This window comes from Desmodus rotundus, chromosome 5 (genome assembly GCF_022682495.2).
Source record: "Desmodus rotundus isolate HL8 chromosome 5, HLdesRot8A.1, whole genome shotgun sequence".
NCBI classification, from domain to species: Eukaryota; Metazoa; Chordata; class Mammalia; order Chiroptera; family Phyllostomidae; genus Desmodus; species Desmodus rotundus.
The window spans coordinates 64,109,686-64,132,872 of record NC_071391.1 but is presented as its reverse complement, the minus strand read 5'-3'; the positions used below and the strand labels follow the sequence as shown (position 1 = coordinate 64,132,872).

Genomic DNA, 23,187 nt, shown 5'->3' with positions numbered 1-23,187 from the left:
TGATTCAAAAGGCCACCCCTATGGGCAACTGGTGATTGGCAGCTTCAACATGACAATGAGCCTGCTTGTGCATCATGTCTCATACAGAGTTCTTTGACGAAACATCAAGTCACCCAGGTGACTCAGCCTCCTTACAGCCCAGACTTGGTACCCTCAACTTCTGCCTTTTTTCAAAACTAAAATCACCTTTGAAAGGGAAGAGATTTCAGACTGCCAATGAGATTCAGGAAAATGCGACAGGGCGGCTGATGGTGATTGGGAGAACTGTGTGAGGTCCCCAGGTGCCCACTTTGAAGGGGACTGAGGCGCCATTGTCCTATGTACAATGTTTCTTGTATTTTGTATCTTCTTCAATAAATGTCTCTATTTTTCATATTACATGGCTGGATACCTTCTGGACAGACCTCATATGTTTTAGAGGTATGAGGAATGATAATGAAATGGGAAATTTGAATTCACCCCACCGAATCTGCTGGATGTAACAACTTCTGATTAAGACAGTTACTACTTTATTTACCCAGATAGTTAAAGACTAGAAGAAAATAATGATACTTAACGAACCTAGCAACATTCTTAAATTATATTACATTTAAAAATTTCAGGCTGTCAAAAACAAATTCTATATATGAAAGCATTTTTTATCAGACAAGCATTTAACAACTACAATTTATTTTTAACCAAAATTACTACCACTGACAGGCAGTTAAATAAGTGTTCACTTACATTTTCTTTGGCTTGTTGATGTCCTTCCCCCATATTTCTTAAACTTGCCAAATACAGTTTTTCCAAGTTGTTTATTTTCTGAGTTTGTGATTCCTCCCATTCTGCCCTTAGTGCCTCTGCCAAACGAGTAAATTGCTGATTTCTCCTCTGTTTTATATCTTCTCTTATCTGTAAAGCGATATCCCTTTCTTGTTCTCGAACCTGAAGAAGAATATTTAACAGATTATATAAAAAGAGTACTAAAATTTTTTTGAAAAGCTATTTGGAAATATAAGTTTAATGACTTCTCTTTAGGCCTATCGATTCTCCTGAATTTCATATTTTACTAGCTAAGCTCTATGTAAAGCAAAAAAAAAAAAAAAAAAAATACAAGTAACATAGGAAAAACTAAAATCTCAAGACGACTTCTAAAATTTCCTAAATGATTAGCTATTATACCCCCCAAGCAGTAATAATGGTACTGCTATTATCATTCTAATAACCTAACGGAAGACGCTAAAATGGTTAAGCATGATTTGCCAAAATTTATAGCCCAGATGAATACAGATAGAACTAGATGAGAACTCCTATCTGTGGTACATCACCCCCAATTCTAAGCAGAATGGCACCTAAAATATGCTTCACAAAGACTTAACTTAGTTTAAAGACTTCTAGAAAAGAAAAATCTATAGTGTCTTAATAAATTTGCTTCAGCGGTTAACAATCTTTCCAGTAAGTCTTCTTCAAAGTCATTCTAATCTTCCTGCTTTAATCTTCATCAGTTACACATTATTTAAAAAATAGGTAAAGAACTATGTTCCAATAATGATTGAGTCAAATCACCCCTATCCTTGTCAAACTCTTCTTCAATCTATTTACCATTTTGGTCTATTTTTCAAATATTCCAAAACCAGTTAGTAGGCAAAAACCAGGGCACCTATACAAGCCAGGAAAGGTTTTTAAATGTAACATTATTTAGAACAGTCTAATATAAAAAAATATTAATAATCTGGGGAAGAAAAAGAATTGAAAACTTTTTAAAACATCTTACCTGTAGCAATCTTAGTTTTCGTCTTCTCTCAAAATCTTCCTTTAAAACGAAGGCTTCTTCATTAGGACTCAATCTCACCTTGCCAGCACTCACTACCTTTCTTTTCATTTTTGTGTTCTTTAAATATAAAGGTTCTGAATTTTTAAAAAAGAACAATGTCTATTAAAGTAGGGCAACAAAGGTAACTTTTAAAATACATATTAATATATATATATTTTAAAGTATTTTTATCAATTATGCTATATTAGTTTTCCCAATTTTTCCCCCTCTACTCCCCCTCCACCCTGTCTGCCCAACCTTCCAGCATTCCCCCCACTTAGTGTATGTCCATGGGTTGTACATGTAAGTTCTTTGAGTCCTGTTTCCTATACCATTTTTTATCTTTCCCTATTTTATGCCTACTAATTATGCTTCTTCTTCCCTGTACCTTTTCCCCACTATTCCTTCCTTCCCACTCCCCACTGAATTCCCCTCTGTGTGATGTCCATTTCTCTGATTCTGTTCCTATTCTGGTTGTTTGCCTAGTTTTTTTTTCACTGTTTTTCTTTTCTTTTAGGTTCATTTGTTAATAGTTGTTTGTTGTCATTTTATTGTTCATATTTTTGATCTTCTTTTTCTTAGATAAGTCCCTTTAACGTTTCATATAATAAGGGCTGGGTAATGATGAACTCCCTTAACTCAACCTTATCTGGGAAGCACTTTATCTGCCCTTCCATTCTAAATGAAAGCTTTGCTGGCTAGAGTAATCTTGCATGTAGGTCCTTGCCTTTCATGACTTGTAATACTTCTTTCCAGCCCCTTCTTGCCTATAAGGTTCCTTTTGAGAAATCAGCTGATAGCCTTATGGGAACTCCTTTGCAAGTAATTGTCTCCTTTTCTCTTGCTGCTTTTAGGATTTTCTCTTTGTCTTTGATCTTGGGTAACTTAATGATGATGTGCCTTGGTGTGTTCCTCTTTGGGTCCAACTTCTTTGGGACTCTCTGGGCTTCCTGGACTTCCTGGAAGTCTATTTCCTTCGCCAGATTGGGGAAGTTTTCTTTCATTATTTGCTCAAATAAGTGTTCAATTTCTTGCTGTTCCTCTTCTCCTTCTGGCACCCCCATCATTCAGATGTTGGAACATTTAAAGTTGTCCTGGCGGTTCCTAAGCCTCTACTCATTTTTTTGAGTTCTTGTTTCTTCGTTCTGATCAAGTTGGATGTTTATTTCTTCCTTTTGTTCCAAATCATTGCTTTGAGTCCTGGTTTCCTTCCTGTCACTGTTGGTTCCTTGAATATTTTGCTTTATTTCATTTTGGGTATCTTTCATTTGTTCTTTCATTTTTTGACCAAGCTCAATCAGTTCTGTGAGCATTTTGATTACCAGGCCTTTCAATTGTCCATCAGATAGGTTGGCTATCTCCTCATTGCTTAGTTCTGAGGTTTTGCTCTGTTCTTTCACTTGGGCCATATTTCTGTGTCTTGGCACACCAGTCTGGTTGTTCTGGTTGATGTTTTCTTAATTCCTTGGTTGTTGGAGTTCCAGGCAGTTTGATTTTCTGGCACTTCTGGTTGTTTATTGATTTTAGATTGGCTGTTATCCTCCTTTTGGTTGTGCGAGGGAGCAAAGGGTTTCTACCTACACCTCCATCTTGGCCGGAACTCTCATATCAATATATCTGAATGTTAAGGGGCTGTATACATGCAGATAAAATAATTTGGGTAAATAAAGTCCAACTTATTTACATGTATCAATTATTAATTCAGGGCTCAAATCAATGGTCCTCAAATAGATGGGAAGGGGTTAAGTGGAGGATAATCAGAAACACTAGAAAAAAATTTTCCCCACTGACAGCAGATTCTTGTTTACCCTAGAGTATCTGGGACCTGACTTATTCCTGATCGGGATATCTAGTTTACTTTAGCTTAAGTGTAAAAAAGCACAGACTTAAACAAATGGACTAGCACAGAATAAATGTTTTCACAATTACAATTTAACAATTTAATAGCCGGTGCATAACCAGCAAGATTGCTGTAACTGCAAGGGCTCCTGGTCCCTAGATTCAACTTCCAATCTGTGGTACACACTTGATCACTACATGTCATTGTATGAAGTCACATCAACCCCTGAACAGTAAGCAATTCTACAAATTACAATGGTGTGGTTTTTAAATAATCATTTTTTTCTTTTATTTTGTTGTTTTTAATCCTCACCTGAGGATACTTTTATTGATTTTAGAGAGGAAGGTGGGGGAGAAACACTGATGTGAGAGAGAAACATGAATCGGTTGACTCCTGTACACACCTGGACCAGGGACTGAACCAACAACCTAGCTATGTGCCCTGACCTGGAACTGAACCCTTAACCTTTAGGTATATGGGACAACACTCCAACCAACTGAGCCACCTGGCCACAGCAATATATAATTGCTTAAAAAAATTCGCTTGGAACAATTCTGTTTGGATGAGTTGAGTGTTTAGATTCCCAGTTCTATTTTTCTATTGGTACTGCTTATTCTTAGATGTTCTCATTCTGCTCCCAAGATTAACATGCCCCTCTTTGGGGGAGTCTGCTGGAGAGCAATGGAAAGAATGTAAGACTCAGTAAATTTCTGTGATTTGAAATTTTGTCCTTCTGATATCTCTTCATTCCTATCACTACCATTTTCAAAAACTTTGAATATTCACCATTTCATTTGCTAGAGGAATATAGGAAAACAAATATACATTTGTTGTTTTTACCTAGATGTGATAGAATAATCATTTTCTCTTGTATATAACTTTAAAAAGTTTTAACATATTTCTAAATAATCAGAATTCCCATATACTTTCCCCAACTTCTCTAAATTTTGACATCTTACGTAACCACAGTACAATAATCAAAAGCAGGAAATTAACACTGGCACAATACTTTTAACTAATTTACAGAAAAAGTTAAAAATCTTCAAATTTCATCAATTTTCCTACTAATATCCATTTTCTGGACAAGGACCCAATCCAAGGAAAATACTGCAATACACTGCATTTGATTGTTGTGGTATTCTAGATACCAAGGTGGGATTAAACCCACAGATTTTCTTGGGGGAAATGCCTGTATCAGAAAAAATGGGAAGAGAGCTGGTAAAAGCTGAGAACACTTCTGACTTCCATGCGAATGTGACCCTGAGGGAAGGAGGGAAGTAAGTTGGGTACACGCCTCCTAAATGGCCATGCAGTCTAAACAAGGTCCAGCAAGACCTCTGGGGAGCCCTTGAGCTAAAGACCCTGTTTCTCAGGAACAGGCCTGCGGTGCTCAGCTACTGGCCAGGCTCTGTGGTTGGCTGGAGCAACCCCCCTCTGGGGGTGGAGCAACCAGGCAAACGGACCCCAGAATGCAGGTGCTTCAGTCTCCTGGCTGCAAGCTGCCAAGTCTCTTTCAACTCCTCTAACCTGGGACAGTTTCTCCGCCTTTCTTTCTTTCCAAGATCTTGACATTTTTGAAAAATACTGGCCAGTTATTTTGTAGAATTCCGTCAATCTGGATATGTTTAAGCTTTTCCTGTGGTGAGGATGAGGTTATGCATTTTTTGAGAGCACCACAGAAATGATAACGCATCCTTCTCAGACGTTCAATCACATCGGGAGGTAAATGAGGTTGACTAGTCTTACTATTGGCGATGTGAATTTTATCAGGTGGTTAAGGTGGCATCTACCTACCAGGTTTCTCCTACTTTTCCTTTGTAAGTATCTGGTGGAGAGACAGTTGAGGCTATGTAAGTATCACGTTGCTCCTCAAACTTCTGCCAAGTTTAGTATCCATTGATTGCTTTCTGAAGCAATTACTGTGCAGCTTTTCGAAGGTATTTTGTTTCTGTTACTCCTAGAACCTACACTTACATTTGCAATCCTCCTGCAAAGAATACTTTCCCCTGCTCCCTCACTAATTCATATCAATAGGGCCTTTTAAAGTCTATGTATTATCGCTATCCAATGAGAGAGCTACTGCTTATTTTGCAAGATTTTGTTCAGATTAAATGGCACGTGACACACTGTAATCACAAAATTAATGCTGGACTTAAAAGATTGGGTTCAAGATCCAACACTGCAACTTAAAGCAGAAATACAATGGCCAGTCACTTAAATCACTTTGGTATTCTTTTATGAAACTATACAATGGGAGTAATAACTACCCAACAGGTTGTTCTGATGATTATGTGACTTAATGAATGTGAAACTACCAAATGTTTTTTAAGTATTAAAGACCGAACGCTCCCTAAAGCCAAGTTCAAGGCAGGACTTAATGCCTGAGAAGTTAAAGGAGACAGACACCAAAAAAGAGCACGCTCTCCGCATGAACCGATCCCAGGCGGTGCTCTTAAACCGCTACCAGGTTTCAGGCCACGTCCACGGTGATCTTGGGGGTTGCGGGGCAGGGCGCACGGAGAAGAGTGTGTAGCAGCAGCCGGAGCAGCGGAAGCGTTCCCGGCTGCCCACTACTTAGAATTTCAGGGACCCCGCGAGATCCGCCCCCGGGAGAGGCTTAAAGCCACAGCGCGCGCAAAGGCCCCGGGGCGGACTCGCGCGCGCGCCGGCGGGGCTGGGTCGGCGGCGCCTCTGGTCCCGGAGCTCCTTATAGGGGAAACCCGGGCCGAGCCGGGGAAAGCGGCCCGCCGAGGTCTGAGACCCGCAGGCTTTGCTGCGTCCTCTGCGCCGCACCTTCCCGGCGTCTCCTTCCTGCCGAGCACACTCCCAGCTCCCAGGCTTCGGGGAGTCGTGCACGGCCGGGGGCGCGGGATGCCGGCCAGTCCGTCACTCACCTGAGATCCGGGGTCGGGAGCCAGGAAGCGCAGCTCAGACCGGGAAGGCCCCGGCGGCCGCCTCCAATCGGCTTCCTAACAGCCGTTCGTGCGCCTGCGGGGCGGCCATGGCCGAGCTGCCGTCACTTCCGTCATTCAAACCGCCCGCCAATGGCGGGGCCAAACCGCGGGAATCCCGCCGCTCCAGCCTCCCCCGGGGGCAGCCGGGACGGCCGCGCCGGAACAGCCCGCGCCCCGCGCACGGGCACGCGCACGGGCACGCGCACGCGCTGGCCCTACGTAGAGCCCCATCATTTCTTATACCGCGGCCCTGAAGCTTTACTTCACTTCTCTCAATATGAAATGAAGTTTCACAGGCCCGAGACAGGTCCAGACAGGGGAAGATGTTAGTCCAGAGCCGGGAGGGTGGCATTAGTCTCAAGTTACCACAGTGAAGATGCCTTGGGATTTGCATCCCTTTGTGTGCTGACTACACAATTTGGTAAGATGATGCTAGTTTCTGATTGCTTTCTTTAAAGGCCTCTAGCTCGTCCAACAGTGAACCTTATCATGATACGCTGTGTCTCCCGCGGTCCGACGCAGCTACAACACGTCAAGGATTTATCTGCTGTAAATAAAGTATAATCAGAAACGGAACGAATGCCAAGTTTCATATTTATTGAGCATCTATTATGTGTCAGATACAGTGAAGGGGAGACGTGGGCATATCAATTATGGCCCTTATCCTAGATTTTGTAGTCCAGTAAAACATACCAGGAATTAAAGGATTAGAAAATGGGGAGTGAGGGAGAGGAAAGTTGCTGACATGATCAGATCTGGTTTCCTCGTGCAGAAAAGGTCAGAGGGAGTGAAGACTCAAGGCAGGGACACCAATTAGGATACTGCTTCAGGAAGTGAAAAATGGTCACACAGAGAATGGAAGAAGTGGGTAGGTTTAAGATACAAATAGGATGCCAAGCACCAGGAACTGGTAGTCACATAATCATGGAAGTCAAAGGAGAAGGAGAAATCAACCTTGGTGCCCAGTTCCATATTTGGCGACTAAGTAGATGGGGGTAACATCCTACTAGAACACCGGAAGAAGAGCAGGTTTGAGGGAGGACATAATTAGTTAAGCTTTGAATATTTTGATTTTGTGCTGTTTATGGGATATTTAGACAAAGGAATAAATTACAGAAATGTTTAGGAGGCAAAATTAGCAGTAGTAAGAAACAATTGCATGTGAGGTTGAGGGAAAAGAGAGTGGAGTTAACCTCACACCCTACTGGCTTAGGGAGCAATGTTGATGGTGCCAGCAACCAAGGTAGAAAGCAGAAGTGGGAGTCAGTGAAATGGCAAGGTGAGCTCAGCTCTGGACACGCTGAACTCATGGAGTGTCCAGTGATGTGCAGGAAGCAGATGAATACGATGGTAGCCCACATTTTTTTGGTAATACTTAGCCTGCCCTCTTCATAGGGTGGTTGTGAGACTCACAATGCATGAATCATATGAGAGCACTTTGTAAACTGTAAAGAGGTAGTTTAACTATTTTATTTTTTCTGTCTAGCACCTTTCTGCCCTCTTCTGGTACAGACCCAGCCCTCCAGGCCACAGGGGTAAGGCATGCGACCCAGACAGGGTGAATCATAGTTCTTTATCTCCTTTGCCACTGGGATTGGCCCAAGGATGGGTACATAATCTAAATTGGGTCAGTCAGAGTCTTTCACATGAATTTTCTTACCTGAGCTATGAGGGATGGTTATTTTCCTCTCTGGGCTCACGTTAGGATGTGAAACTGGAGCTTCCCCAAACGACCCACCACGTGGACTCCATAGCTGCTTTGGAAGAGTCTGACATTCAACAAGGAACACACAGAGAGACTCCTGATAGTGTTCAAGTCCCTGGATCCAGCTGTTCCTGATGTCAGACCATTTTGTAAGTTGCTGATAGGAGCCCTTAAAGCACCCCCTTTTACTTAGCGGCTTTGAATGGGAGGTTTTGTGGCGGGGGTTTTTTTGCAAATTAAAAGAGGCTGTAGATTTATATTGAAATCCTCACGGACAAACAACATCTGGGCATTTTGGAAAATACTTTAGAATAAAAATTAAGATCTTGAACCTAGAATTCAACTGCCTGGATTTAAATTTCTGGCTTAGCAACTCTGAGCTAGTTCCTGAACCTCCCAAAAAGTCCGTTTTTTTCATCTTTTAAGGGGATGCAGTAAAAGTACTCAGATTATTGTGAGGTTTAAAGCTCTTAAGAAAGTATGCAGTAAATGTTATCTTTTCTGGCTTTTATTTTAATACATTCATTTTAGACCACAGGAGGCCAACAAAAAGAAAAAACCTTTAAAGGGTGTTTATTAGCGTTTTTGGTTTAATTTTTAATTGGTCCTTTTGTACTTTATAGGCCTAGGGAGGAGAATGTAAGTTAAGCTTCTAGTGTTGTTATCCCTCTAGGAATGAATGTTAGTAAACAGTGACCAAAAGGAAGAGTTGGCCCTGGGCAAAAGTGGCTTTAGTGTGACTGGTCGCTATGGAATGCTGCCTCATCGAAAAATGCAACTGAAGCCTGTTAGCATGGGAGCCTTTTAATTTGTCTCTTTGATGGTAGCAGCTTCACTGTTCTAAGTTCACTTTCACTTTATCCATATCCAATATGAGGGACTGATTTTAAAGTGGGAGGTGGGTGGCTCCCTAATTCTCATGTATAAAATTCAGAAGAAAGGAAATCTCTGCAAGGACTGCAGCAGGCTTCTAGCTGACTCTCCGCCAACTGCCCTCTTTCTCTCTGACATAAACATCATAAGACCTTAACAAGTGACAGTATTTCAATAGGCTAATTTAGAGCTGGAATGGAAGTGAAATGAAGAGTGCCCAGCAGGAGAGAAAAAGGGTGCTGGGAAAGGCTTTTAAAAGCTATAAATATTCTTTTAAAGGTGTGTGGGTAGGTGGGGTGGAATCTAAATAATGGCCATTTATTTAAGAAGAGTGAGAAATGAGAAGAGAGAATGGGAAAATTAATTGATTTTGTTTCACCTTTTAAATCTTTTTGAGCACATTGCTAATATGATATTTATTAATATTTATTAAGCCATAATAAGTGACTGTGAGTTACATACTTGAAAGGATAGGAGGCTTAAATGACAAGGGGAGAAGAGGGGATTATCTACAATCTAGAAAAGCACAAAGCAGCTGGAGAGGATCAGGTGGGCTGGGGAGGCATTTTGCAGCTGTAGTCAGATGATGGGTTGAACATCTGCTTGATCAACAGTTAATCTCTCGGAGGTTCAGTTTCTACCTATAAAACGAGGATAAAAATACCCAAAATTTATTGGGCATTTTATGTGCCAGGAATTTTATTTTTTAAGTATATTTTATTGGTTATGCTATTACTGTTGTCCCAATTCTTTTCCCTTTGCCCCCCTCTGTCTGGTACCTCCTTTCCCTCCAACAATCTGCCTCCCTTACTTCATGTCCATGAGTAGTGCATATAAGTTCTTTGGCTTCTCCTTTTTCTTTCCTATTCTTAACATCCCCCTTTCTATTTGGTACTTAACAGTTATGCTTCTTAATCCTTGTAACTTTTCTCCCATTTTCACCCATCCCTCTCCCCACTGATAATTCTCCATGTGATTTCCTATCTATGATTTTGTTCCTGTTCAAGTTGTTTGCTTCAAGTTGTTTTTGTTTTCTTTTTGTTTTTTAGATTCAGTTGTTGATAGCTGTGAGTTTTTTGCCATTTTACTGTTCATGGTTTTTATCTTTTTTTTTAAAGGTTTTTTTTATGTTATTTATTTTTAGAGAGAGGGGAAAGGAAGGAGAAAGAAAGGTAGAAAAACATCAATGTGTGGTTGCCTCTCGTGCAGCCCCTACTGGGGACCTGGTCAGCAACCCAGGCATGTGCCCTGATGGGGAATCAAACTAGCAACCCTTTGGTTCTCAAGTTGGCACTCAATCCACTGAGCCACAGCATCCAGGGCTGATCATCTTCTTTTTCTTGAATAAGTCCCTTTAACATTTCATATAATAAGGGTTTGGTGATGATGAACTCCTTTGGCTTTACCTTGTTTGGGAAGCACTTTATCTGTCCTTCCATTCTAAATGATAGCTTTGCTAGATAGAGTAATCTTGGTTGTAGGTCCTTGCTTTTCATCACTTTGAATACTTCCTGCCTGCAAAGTTTCTTTTGAGAAATCAACTGATAGTCTTATGAGAGCTCCTTTGTAGGCAACTGTCTCCTTTTCTCTTGCTGCTTTTAAAATTATCTCCTTATCTTTAAACTTTGGCATTTTAATTATGATTTGTATTGGTGAGGTCCTCTTTGGGGTTCAACTTGTTTGGGACTCTCTATGCTTCCTGGACTTGCATGTCTATTGCCTTTGCCAAATTAGGGAAGTTTTCTTTTCAGTTTGCATGACGATGCCCAACCAACTGAGCCACTCAGGCCAGGGCAGAAGTTTTCTTTCATTATTTTTTCAAATCAGTTTTCAATTTCTTCCTCTTCCTCTTCTCCTTCTGGATCCCTGTGATCCAGATGTTAGCACATTTGGAGATGTCCCAGAGTCTTATTCCACATTCTTTTTTAAATTCTTCTTTCATTATTCTGTACTGGTTGACTGTTTATTTCTTCCTTATGTTCCAACTTGTTGATTTGAAACCCCAGCTTCTTTCCCTTCACTGTTAGTTCCTGCAAATTTTTCTTTATTTCACTTGGTGTAGCCCTCATTTCTTCTCTTTTGTGTTTGCCATACTCAGTTCTCTGAGCATCCTGATCACCAGTGTTTTGAACTCTGCATCTGATAGTTGGCTATCTCCATTTCACTCTGTTCTTTTTCTGGAGTTTTGATCCGTTCTTTCATTTGGGACATATTTCTTTGTCTCCTTGATCTGGCAGCCTCCCTGTGTTTGTTTCTGTATATCAGGTAGAGCTGCTTTGACTCCCTGTCTTGGTGCATATGTTACATTGTAAGGGGCAGAGCCTTATGTATTCAGGTCAGGGTAACCCGCTTTGCCACTTTGTGGTGCTGTATGTGGGGGAGGGGTTAAAGAGGGGATAATGCTGCTGTCTGGCTGCCAGAGGCTTGCTCGGCTCTTGCCCAGTTTCTAATTACTTCTCCTCCTCCTCTATGCAACCGGTGCCCCTTTGGCTGCTGCTCTGGTGCTGAATCCCACAGTGGGTGGGTTTGCATATATTCTAGGACCAAACAGGTACTTTAAATGGACTCTCCTTAGAGACTGGCAGTTTCTTTCACTGCCCCAACCCCCACTGGTTTTTACAGACAGAAGTTATGGGCTTTATTCTCCCTGCACTGGAACCCTGGGCTGTGTGGTCTGATCGCTTGCTCCCCAGGTGTCCCTCCCGGTTTTTATCTACTACATGTGAATGTGGGACCTCCCACCTGGACAACACTGCCTCGCTGCTGCCACACCATGTCCTCTCCACCCTGGCTCTCTGTCTCTGCTCCTACCTGTGTGGGTGACTATTTCTTCTTTAAATCCTTGGATGTTAGACTTTCATACAGCTCAATTTTCTGGCAGTTTTGGTTGTTTTTAGTTTTGAAGTTAGTTGTGACCCTTCTTATGGTTGTGGGAGGGGGCAAAGCATGTCTACCTACGCCTCTATCATGGCCGGAAGCCCCCTGTGCCAGGGATTTTAATACCCATCCTATCTTATTGAGCAGTTGTAGATATGCTACATAGAAGCATATAACTATAAAAGATCATACTACAATTTGGCCACCAATACAGACTCTGGGCAGGCAGCTTCTGCACCATAGTTTCTGTGTTACTGCTATTTGACCTGCTCTATCTGATTCAGGTTTTATATAACATGAATCAGCACTATTGAGTCAGAGCCCTCATCATCCAAAAGTTGTTTCCATTTGCCGGTGAATATAACACTAATCTACACCCTTGTTACCCAAAGTATGGTCAAGGACCAGAAGTATCCTCAGCACCTGGGAGCTTGTTAGCATGAAGACTTTCAGCCCCCCCCCCCCGCAAATCTGCTGAACCAGAGTCCTCTGCATTTGAAGTAGGTCTGCAGGCAGTTTATACACACATTAAAATTTGAGAATAATCAATGCTCTACACAAAACCCCATATGAGATAAATTTAGGACAGGGTAATAGAATAGAGAAGGGACCCTGGCTGGGGTGGCTAAGTGGATTGAGCACCAGCCTGCAAATCGAAAGGCTGCTGGTTCGATTCCTAGTCAGGGCACATGCCTGGGTTGTGGGTCAGCTCCCCAGTTGCGGGTGTGTGAGAGGCAACCGACTGATGTTTCTCTTGCACATCAATGTTTCTCTCCCTCCCTTCCCCTCTCTCTGAAAATAAATAAATAAAATCTTCTTTTAAAAAAAGAAGAGAAAGGGGAAGCATACGGATCATAGTGTGAATAGACCACAGAGACAGATCACGCCACCATTAACGTGAGAACAGTGGTTTCTTTGATTAATGTAGACTGTGTCCAGTTGTGACACAGGTATGAGGTATGGTGGAAAGAGTATATTGGATTTGGCGTTTTTATCCTAGCTCTGCCATTTCCTAATTTAGAAAATCAGCCACTCCATTTCCTCGCCTATAAAGTGGGACTGTAATAGCTCTAATTCACACGACATAGTGAGCATGGGACTGAGAACCCACTGTTATTTTTACCTCCCTTGGTGGAAAGTGTCCAGAAAAGTCATAATGTGATGGATTGGTGTTAACTTTAGGTTATAGATTTTTAAAAAATTTATTATTTATTTTTAGAGAGAGGGGAACAGAGGGAGAAAGAGAGGGAGAGAACATCGATCGGTTGCCTCTCAGAACCAGTGAACTGACTGGGGGCCCGGCCCCCACCCCCGGCGTGTGTCCTGCCTGGGGATGGAACCTGTGTGACCTTCGGCGTTGCAGGACAACACTGATGCAGCTGAGCCACACCAGCCAGGGCCATGTTATTTTTTGATGTGTCATATTTCTCTTCATGGCGGCTCTCACCCAGGAATCTGGGAAGCATCTGTGTACCGGACATCTTAACAAGATGGCGATTGTCCATGTATAAGCATTCGGGCTGCATCATATTCATTCACTGAATATTCGTCGAGCACTCGCTAAGTGCAGGCCTTTGTTTAAGAATATTCACCAGATATTGAGGATACAGCAGTGTGCATGACAGATAAAATCCTGACCTCAAAAAGGCAGTGCAGACAAATGGACAGCTCTTACAAGACCAAGTGTTAAGTGCAACAGTCTGTTCATTTCTCACCCACTTGTACACCCAGCCACTGCCCTGTTTGAGCCTGAAGTGAGGTTCCCACAGAACTAGTGAACTGAGAGCTGGGATTCGCAGAAGGAAGAGGCAATGACTATTGAGGAGACAATCAGTGGTTCTGCTGCACTGGGGATCCGGCACATATGCTGAACACGCTGTGGTTTCCAGAAAGGAGGAATTCCAGCTATAAATCAGTGTCTTTCTTCACCAGGAAGAAGACAGGTAGGGATCTAAGATAACTCTAGCAATTTCAAAAGGAGCAGTGTCTTGACAATATGATGCATATGGTATTTTTGTCTGGTGATGGTGTAAAATATTTATTTAAATGATCGTAGTTTGTTTAGACAGGCATATTGAAAGGAATTCTGCTCCTCTAGAACACTGCCAAACACAGCTAGCAGAGCGAATTTATGCTTGCTTCAATGCCCGTGTGTTCGGACTTGTTTTTTCCCTCAGCATTGCAGAAAATGATGACACGGGACAGCTCTTGCCGCCAGACGTTCCTCTGTAAGCGTTCCTGCCCTGCTCTTTTACATGATACATCAACTCCGAATGTCTCTTAACAGCTTTCCAGATCCTCTAGATAGAATATGACACTAAAAAGAACAGAGCTCAGGGTTTGAGTTTGTCACGCATAGCTTCGAGCCTGGTTTCTTTGTTTGTAAAACAGGAATAATAATATCCACCATGCCTTATTCACAAACAGAGTAGTGCATCTGAAAGCACTTTGTAAACCACAAAGTACTATGCAGACATTATTATTATTACGGGGCTCTTATCCATCCAACCTTACTCCATGACACTCCTGCTGCTGCTCCTCAGCTGAGCCACGCAAGGACGCAGTGATTATCCGCACGTCTGAGTGGGCGCCGTTCCCCAGCACAGTGGAGGAGACGGCAGTCAGGGCCTGGGTGACAGCGGAACTTGCTTGCAGGGCTGCTGTGAGGATGGAATGAGACACTGGTGTGAAGTCCTTAGGACAGTGCCCAGCATGCGCTGTCATGCAAGTGTTCTCTGCACGTTGTGGCACGTGCTCTTCATACCCTTTCATGTCTTTCAGTTCTAGTTCATGTCCCATCCCCTCCATGAAGTCTTCTCTGACCTATGAAATGTGACAACTAGCGCCCTTGTCACACAGGTTAACTATTTATTATATAGTGAGATCGTCATTCTCCTGCATTCATTCAACCTTTAATGAACACCTGCTGTTACAGGCTCCTTACTAGACAATGGGAATAAAGATATATAAGACATGGAGCTGTCTCTCAAGATGCTCATGGCTAGTGGGAAAGGTGATCCCTTCCCCACCTGTGGCCAGATGACCCAGCAGACAGTTGCAATGGGCAGTTCTATAGACCGTATGTTTATATTCCCCCCAAGTTCACATGTTAAATCCTAACTCCCCAATGTGATGGTGTCTGGGGGGTTATTAGGTCATGAGGGTGTAACCCTCCTGGATGGGATTGGTGTTCTTTTTTTTTAAGATTTTATTTATTTATTTTTAGAGAGTAGGGATGGGAGGGAGAAAGAGGGAGAGAAACATTGATGTGAGAGAGAAACATTGATCAGGTGCCTTTCGCATGCCCCCAAGTGGGGGCCTGGCCCGCAACCCCGGCACGATGACACCCAACTCACTGAGCCACACCAGTCAGGGCGGGATCAGTATTCTCATAAAGGAGGCCCCAAAGAGCTCCCTTGCCCCTTCTGCCAGGTGAGCACACAGCAGAACAGCCATCTATGAACCAGGAAGAAGGTGCTCACCAGACACTGAGACTGCTGGTGCCTTGATCTTAGACTTCCCAGCCTCCAGAACTGGGAAAAATAAACTGTTGTTGTTTATAAGCCACCCAGTGTATGGTATTCAATGCATGAATTCTGAGGGGAGGGGGGCACAATTCAATCTGTAACACTTCCTCTTGAGGTTAGCACGAAGACTGTGTGTGATGTATACAAAATGTGTTGTTCATATACTCACAAGTGAAGACTTCACAGCATAGAATCAGAGTATCATAGATGTGCAAAGTGTGTGAGACTCGTCGCGTCTTACTGGTGTGGGACCCACTGGTGTGTGACTCCCAGGGCTGCTCTCATCTTCCCAGCATGCTGCCATGCTGCTTGCTTATAATGTAGTCTTCCTGTTGGGAAGGATGATGCCTTGGAGTGTCAAGCCAAGCATGTGCTTGGTAAGTAGTGGGGTACAAGTGCCCTTCTCTTTATTTCCACACATCTATAACCTACCCATCTGTCAAGGCCAAAGTAGTCTTAAACACTCTAGCATCTGCCATTCTGTGGAGCCCTGGAGTTGCCCAAGTGTTACATGGCTCAATTGACAGAGCCGGTGTGTCTGACACTAAAGTCCATACTCTTTCTATTTCTCTCTGTTTACCCCGTTTTTTGCTCCACCCCCAATCACTCAATAAATATGTACTGAGAACTTGCGTTACTCAGTGCTCTGTACTTGCTGTGTTTCTGTTCAAGCCAGCTCTGAGCGGGCTGTGTTGTGAACTGTCTCTGCTCATCAATGGCACCTTCTACCAAGCTTTGTAATTATTTCGTGACTATGCCACATCCTCTGGTAGACTGCACACACTGCGAAGGAAACTGCCCTGTCTGATTTATCTTGTGTCTCTATAGGGCTGAGTAGAGCACAGTGTTTGAACTTCATAGCCTCTATAAATATCTGATTAACAAGTGACCGGATATATGCACCCACAAATATTAGATAAAAGACTCTTTTCAGGCCTGTCTTCTGACTATTATAAATTATCCAGCTTCAAAAATAAGTCTGTGCTATAATTTAGAAAAAGCCTTATCCCATTTCTGTGAGTTAATTCCCTTATCTCCAATTCATTGGTACTCAATCCCCAGGACTTTGACCCAAAATATAAGGTTCCTTACGCGCCAGCACAAATGCATACTAATGTGTATATTAAAGAGGATCACCTTCTAGGCTAGGAAATTTTTGCATTCCTTTACTCCATGACCTAATTTCCAAGGGACCTCATTATATCATCTACTGTTTTGAGGTATTACTGCTAGGTAGACAATTGCAATTTTTGAGGGAGCAAAGGAAGCATATTGGAGACTTTCATTTTCTGCTCATCATCTCTGGAATAGCCAGAGGCCCCTTTAAGCTCACTTTTATTACTAACACCCCATGGGCTTGCTGACTTTCATCCCACTGAGTCCCAGGTTGGCCGAATTCAAACTAAAGGCTTCACAGGCAGACGTTCCTCCTAAGCACAGGTATGCATTTTAAAAAGGACCTTTAAAGTCTTAATGCAAGGTAGTGAGCACTAGGACAGTTTTAGTTAGGCACTTTTGTGGCTTTATGTGGTGGTGGCAGGACCAGCAGTGGGAGGTGAGGCAAACACCTCTGATGCTACTACCCTTTTGGGGCCTTTTATATTTCAACTCCAGTTGGGGGAAAAGAGGCGGCAATTATTATGTCTACCACTAGAGGGCAGATTAGTCAAATTTTGGAATGTTTGCTGGCAACTGAGAAGCTGTGGGAATTGTTTTTCCTGGTTTTAAAAATCCCCCTCAGCATTACACAGAGAAGAGACCAGGGTCACCAGAGATAGGAAGAAGGAAAGTCAGTGCCATTGCTATTGATAAGAGTGCTCTCTTCATTTTTTTTCTCTGAGTGCGCATAGCATACTAGTCTTGCCCTAGGGAAGTAAACAGGTAGCACAATCCAGGTAGTAACAGCCTAGTACTCAGTACCTGTTATGCGCCAGGCACCATGCTAGGCATTTTACTTGTATTATCTTCTTTGATCCTCAAAACAGCCTTCTGAGGCAAAATTTTAAAATAATTATTTTACAGATGAAGAAAAAGGCTTATGAAGGTTAAATATATTGGTCAAAAGCAAGAAGCTAATTAGTAGCAGACTTGGGATTTGAATTGATGGGGGGGTTCTTTTCTTTTTTTAATCCTCACCCAAAGACATGTTTATTAATTTGAGAGAGAGAGGAAGGGAGGGAGGGGGAAGGAGAGAGAGAGAAAGAGAAACACTGATGTGAGAAAGGAAAATTGATTGGCTGCCTCCCATAAGTACTTCAGACTAGGTATGTGCCCTGACTAGGAATTGAACCTGGAACCTTTTGGTGTATGGAATGATACTCCAACCAACTGAGCCACCCAGCCAGGACTTGAATTGATTTTTGTAAAGGAGTGGGTAGATGGGAAAGGGGAGCCTTGAAGGGGTGAAGACCATTCAAAGCCTCTAAGAGGGCTTCAGTGCGGGGCAGAGTCTTTCTTACTGCAGCAGCTCTAAGTGGAGAAAATGCCCTTTAGGCAAATTATAGGTATTCTGTGTAAAAAATCATTTTTTTATTGTGGATATATTACTGCATAGAAAAATACAGAATCTTCACTATCAATTTTAATGATCGCATTGTATCACTTATCCAGTTCTTATTGATGAAGTTTTCATTACTTTCCATATTTGTTACCATTATAAACAATTGTGTAACATATTATTTGTGTCTGCTTCTATCCGAGGTATCCCTTCTTTGTCAACTGGATCCCATCTTATCTCCCTTAATTCTTTTGTCATTATTTCCTTTCTGCCATACCCTTTCTTTAGCAAACAGATATCAGATAATAGCACCCGTTTTTAAAGATAAATGTGCCCTGCCCTGGCAGGCTGGCTCAGTCGTTTGGAGCATCATCTGGTACACCAAAAAAAAGTTGCGGGTTTAATCTCAGTCAAGGCACAAACCTAGGTTGTGGGTTTGATCCCCTGATGGGGCACTTACGGGTTTCTCTCTCTCTTTCCCTCTCTCTCCCTCCCTTCCTGTCTCTCTAAAATTAATAAAAGTATCCTCAGGTGAGGATTTAAAAAAAAACTTCCTTGATGTCACTCCACCTCCAGCTACAGCCCATGTTCTTCGTTTCCCTAGACACCTTAAATTCTTGAAAGAGGTGTTGTACTCGCCAGCCTCACTTTCTATCCTCCTGCTATCTCTTGCACCCACTCCAACCAGGCTGCCTCCACAGCCCTCGCAGACAGTTCTTACCAAGGTCGTCATGACCACCGTGCTGTCCAACCCAGAGGGGGTCCTTCATCTTCAACCTTCTTGCAGCATTTGACACACTGACCAGTTCTTTCTTGGAATTCTTCACTTGCCTTCCACAAAATCACTTTCTTATGTTTTCTTCTATTTTAGTAGCCACTGCTTTTCACTGCCCATAGACTCCTTTGCTCGTTTCTCCTTGTCCTCCCCGCTCCAGTGTGGGGCATCCCAGTGTTCAGACCGCAGAGCTCTTCTCCATCTACATTCATTCCTTAGGAGATCTCATCTGGTCCCAGGACTAGACACTGTCTATATGCCCAGACCGCTCTCTGAACCCCAGATTCTTAATTCAAGTGTCTACTTGACATCTCCACCGAGATGTCTAATAGACAATTGAAACTCGAGAGGTGGAATGCCCTTGATTTCTCTGACTTCATCTCACCCAAGTTTCTTTCTACAGGTTTCCCATCTCAGTAAATGTACTCCTCAGCCAAAAATCTGACTGATCCTGCACACCTTTCATTCTCTTACAGCTCACATCTGCTCTGTCAGGAGATTCTCATGGCTCTCCCCTCAGAACATAGCTAGAATTCAACCACCTTCACCCCTCTCCACTGTCACCTTCCCCCATCACGTCTCTTCTGGGTTATTGTAATCACTTCCTGATGGGTCCTCCTGCTCACGCTTTTGCCCAGTTCCACCTATTCTCCACCTAGGAAGCAGAGAGTCTTTACAGATTCAAGTCATAGACGATCTGTCCTCTGCTCAAAGCTCTCCAGTTCTGCCTGTTTCGTTAACGGTGAAACCCCAATGGCCTTACTGTGGCTGACAAGGCTCTGGGTGGTCTCAGAGGACCACCCCCTCAGCTTCTACCTCTTCACTCTCCCTCACTCTGCTCCATACTCACTGGTCCCACCTTTATACCTGCTCTTCCCTTGGCCTGGAATCATCTTTCTGTAGCTGTGCCTACACTCTGCTTCCCTACTTCCTGCAAGTCTCTGCTCAATGTCTCTGTATCACAGAGGCCTTTCCTAACCACCCTGTTAGGAGCAGCCCATTCCATTTCTTACTGCCTTTACCCTGCTTTGTTTTTCTTACCGGTATCGTCACCCCCACCATCAACACACACGCACACACACAACTGATGTTTTGCCATTGGTCTCCCCGACTACAATGCATTCTCCTTGAAGGCAGGCATTTTGGTTGTTTTGTTCTCAGCTGGACCACTAATTCCTAATCCACCCCCTGGCCCTTATACAAGGACTCAATACAGATGAAGGGATATTCATCTTGTAGTGAGATTATCTCCTTCTGGTAGATGTCTAGGAAGGGGATTGCTGCCTCTGAGATCTGAATGTTAAAGACACACTCAACACATTTGACTGATTTATTTTCCCATCAACAGAGCACATGACAGGGCCATTGACCCAATGCTCACCGGAAGGCAGGTTGTCAATACTTTTCATCTTTAGTAATCTCGTAGGCAAAGCGTTTTCTTTTCATTTGCATTTGGGGATTATTGGAGTGTTTGTGTATGGATTTATTGACCATATGTACACGTGTTGCTTGTGTGAACTCCCAGGTTGTGTTCTTTGTCTACTTTTCTACTATGGTTATTTCTCTTTTTGATTTGTTCTTTGAGTATTAAATATTTTTAAAAAATTGGCAATGTTTTTTCAGTTTTCCATTTGTCTAACCTTGTTTTTGATGTTTTTGCCAAAAAGAAGTTATCAATATATTATGCAGTCAAATTTATTCATTTTTCCCCAGTGATATTTTTTTCCAGTAAGAATACAGTATGTAAATATTTGAATATTGAGCTTGCACAGGCTTTCATGGAAATGTTTACTAAAGATATTCTTTTCTTATGGATAAATTTCCTGCTAAAAATTATATAGTGAGTCGGATAGAAGGAGATGGTATAGGACTGCATCAAACATGTAGTCCCAGGAATGTGGGGGTTCGAAAGCTACACCAAGAAAAAGTGCCATAAAACCAGTTCCCTGGGGAGTTTGCAGAAGGGTGAACTGATGCAGCTGATACGCATCTGTGCATAAAGCAGGTGCCACAGAAAGAACGTGGTGTAGCTCCTGGACACTGTGCACTCACGTCGTTCTGCTCCAAGGAGAGACATGCAGATGAACAAAACTGCGCAGCTCCGGAGAGTTGGAAAGGTTTGCTCTCACAGGCTTCCCAGGTTGCAGAACCGTAGCATCGTCACCTGTTCGTTGCCTTCCCGTGGACAGCGTTGGCTGACATATATCTCACCACAAGGTGGTGCTGTACTTACGCACTGAGGCAGGTGACTTCCCACCCACCCTTACTCCGTGTGTAAGAGGCGCTAAAGATGCCCTCAGTTAGCACAATACGCTCCATTTCCATCTATGCTTTCCCAAAAGGTAAGATTTCTTTTTTCTAATGGCCAAGGACTATTCCTTTTGTAAATGTACCACAGCTTTTTTATCCTTTCACCTACTGATGGGCACTTAGGCTGCTTCCCAATCTTGGCTATTGTTAAGTGAAATAAGTCAGTTAGGGGAAGACAAATACCACATTATTTCACTTATATGTAGAATCTAGTGAACGAAATAAACTAACAAAATAGAAACAGACACATAGATACAGAAAACAGACTGCCGGCTGTCAGAGGTGTGGGGGTTAGGGGACTTGGCGAAAAAGGTGAAGGAATTAAGGAAAAAAAACCCACAGACAACAGCGTGGTGATCACCAGAGGGAAAGGGGGTTTGGGGGGATGGAAGAGGGTAGAGGGGGCTAAATGCTGATAGAAGGAGATTGACTTGGGTGGTATATACGCAATCCAGTGTAAGATGATGTATTACAGAAGTGTACCCCTGAAACCTGTATCATTTCGTTTACCAATGTCATCCCAATAAGTTCAATAAAAACACAATAAAAAAACATAAAGATGCACTTAGGTGCAGAAACAACAGCTTCTGGCTCCAATATAAATTATGAGTTAACTCTAATATGAGTGAGAATAGGGCTTCCCGTCTGTGGAGCCACAGATGTGTTAAGATGTACTAAGGTACTGATTACTCTCTGAGCCTCACGGCTGCTGGCACTGGGCCTGGGCGGCCTGAATCCCCAACCTGACTCCTCAAAGTGCTGTCCATGGGCTAGTAGCCTGGGGGTCTTCTGGGAGTTTGTTAGAAATGCAGAATTTGAGGCCTCATCTCAGAATCTACATTTTCACAAGATGCCCATTTACATTTCAGAAGCCGTGCCCAAGACAATCGACTCTGGTCTTAACAATCCCATCCTTACATCCCGCTGTGATGTACAGACATTATCATTCTTTACTACTTTATTTGTTCCTTGATTGTGGAGACACTTGGAAAACAGTGATTCTTATAATCAGAGCTAGAAGGAATGTTTGATGCTGTTGTTGTTGCTGTTGTTTTTTAATGGTTTTGGCTTCTGGAAAGTGTGGACACTCCTTAGCAGTGGATTTTGCTGGCTTTGTACCCGTCTCTAATTGCTCGTGTATAATAGATGACTTGATTCTCTCCAGTGAGACTGTAGGACCCTAAGGGACAAGGGCTATTTCATCTTACAAAACTTTCCTATAATTTTTTAGTATCATCAAGCAGGTCCTATAATTTTTTAGTACCATAAAGCAGTGTTTTACAAAGGAATTGCTGGGTGGGGAGGCAGTGTCATGTTAAAAAACATTTTTTAATCCTTGCCCAAGGATATGTTTATTGATTTTAGAGAAAGGGTGGGGAGGGAGAGAGGGAGAGCAAGAGTGAGAGAGAGAGAGATGTGAGAAACATTGATCAGTTGCCCCCCACCCCATAGGTGCCCAGACCAGGAATTGAACTTGCAACCTAGGTATGTGCCCGGACCATGAATCAAATCCACAACCTTTTTGTGTGTGGGATGATGCTCCAACTAGCTGAGCCACCTGGCCAGGGCAGGAGTGTCTGGTTAAAATGTGGATTCTTATTTAGTAGTTCTGAGATTCTGCCTTTAAACCAGCGCTCGGGGAATGCTGGAGCTGCTGGTCGGTGGGCTCTACGTTGACTCTCACAACAAGCGTATGAGATAGGTGTTCTAGACGTTACCCCTGTTCTACAGATGAGGTATTTGAGGAGCAGGGAGTTAACGTACCATGTCTGAGACCCCACAGCTATTAAGTGATGAAGTTGGATGGAGCCTTTATGGTGTTTGCCTCTTGTAACCCTTTCTTCCTTTGTGTAGTAAGGGAAAGAAAAGCAACTGAAACTGGCCCTGTAATGAATTGCTAGAGCAGTCTAGGAGATAAGACTGAAGTTTTCTCTTTCCTTTGTTCACAGCCACGACTCAGGCAGTATGCTTTAGACTGGCACCAGAGTGTCTTAGTCTGCGTGGGCTGCTGTAACAAAATACTGTAGGCTGGGTGGC

At 42.8% G+C, this 23,187-nt stretch overlaps 1 protein-coding gene across 6 annotated transcripts in view; it reads right to left on the bottom strand.

The window, feature by feature from the left end:
- The window catches only part of CEP295 (centrosomal protein 295), a 45,787-nt gene extending 39,153 nt beyond the window's left edge, over positions 1-6,634 (bottom strand). For 5 of the 6 annotated variants that reach the window (XM_053924876.1, XM_053924878.1, XM_053924879.1 and 2 more), the window contains exons 1-3: positions 6,527-6,634; positions 1,754-1,887; positions 724-924 (exon numbers count right to left, since the gene is read on the bottom strand). In XM_053924876.1, coding sequence (XP_053780851.1) covers positions 724-924; positions 1,754-1,861 — 309 coding nt within the window. In that variant the 5' untranslated portion in view covers positions 1,862-1,887; positions 6,527-6,634. The remainder of the gene's footprint in view (positions 1-723; positions 925-1,753; positions 1,888-6,526) is intronic. The other variant, XM_053924877.1, reaches the window with a different exon arrangement.
- Positions 6,635-23,187: the final 16,553 nt, after the last annotated feature.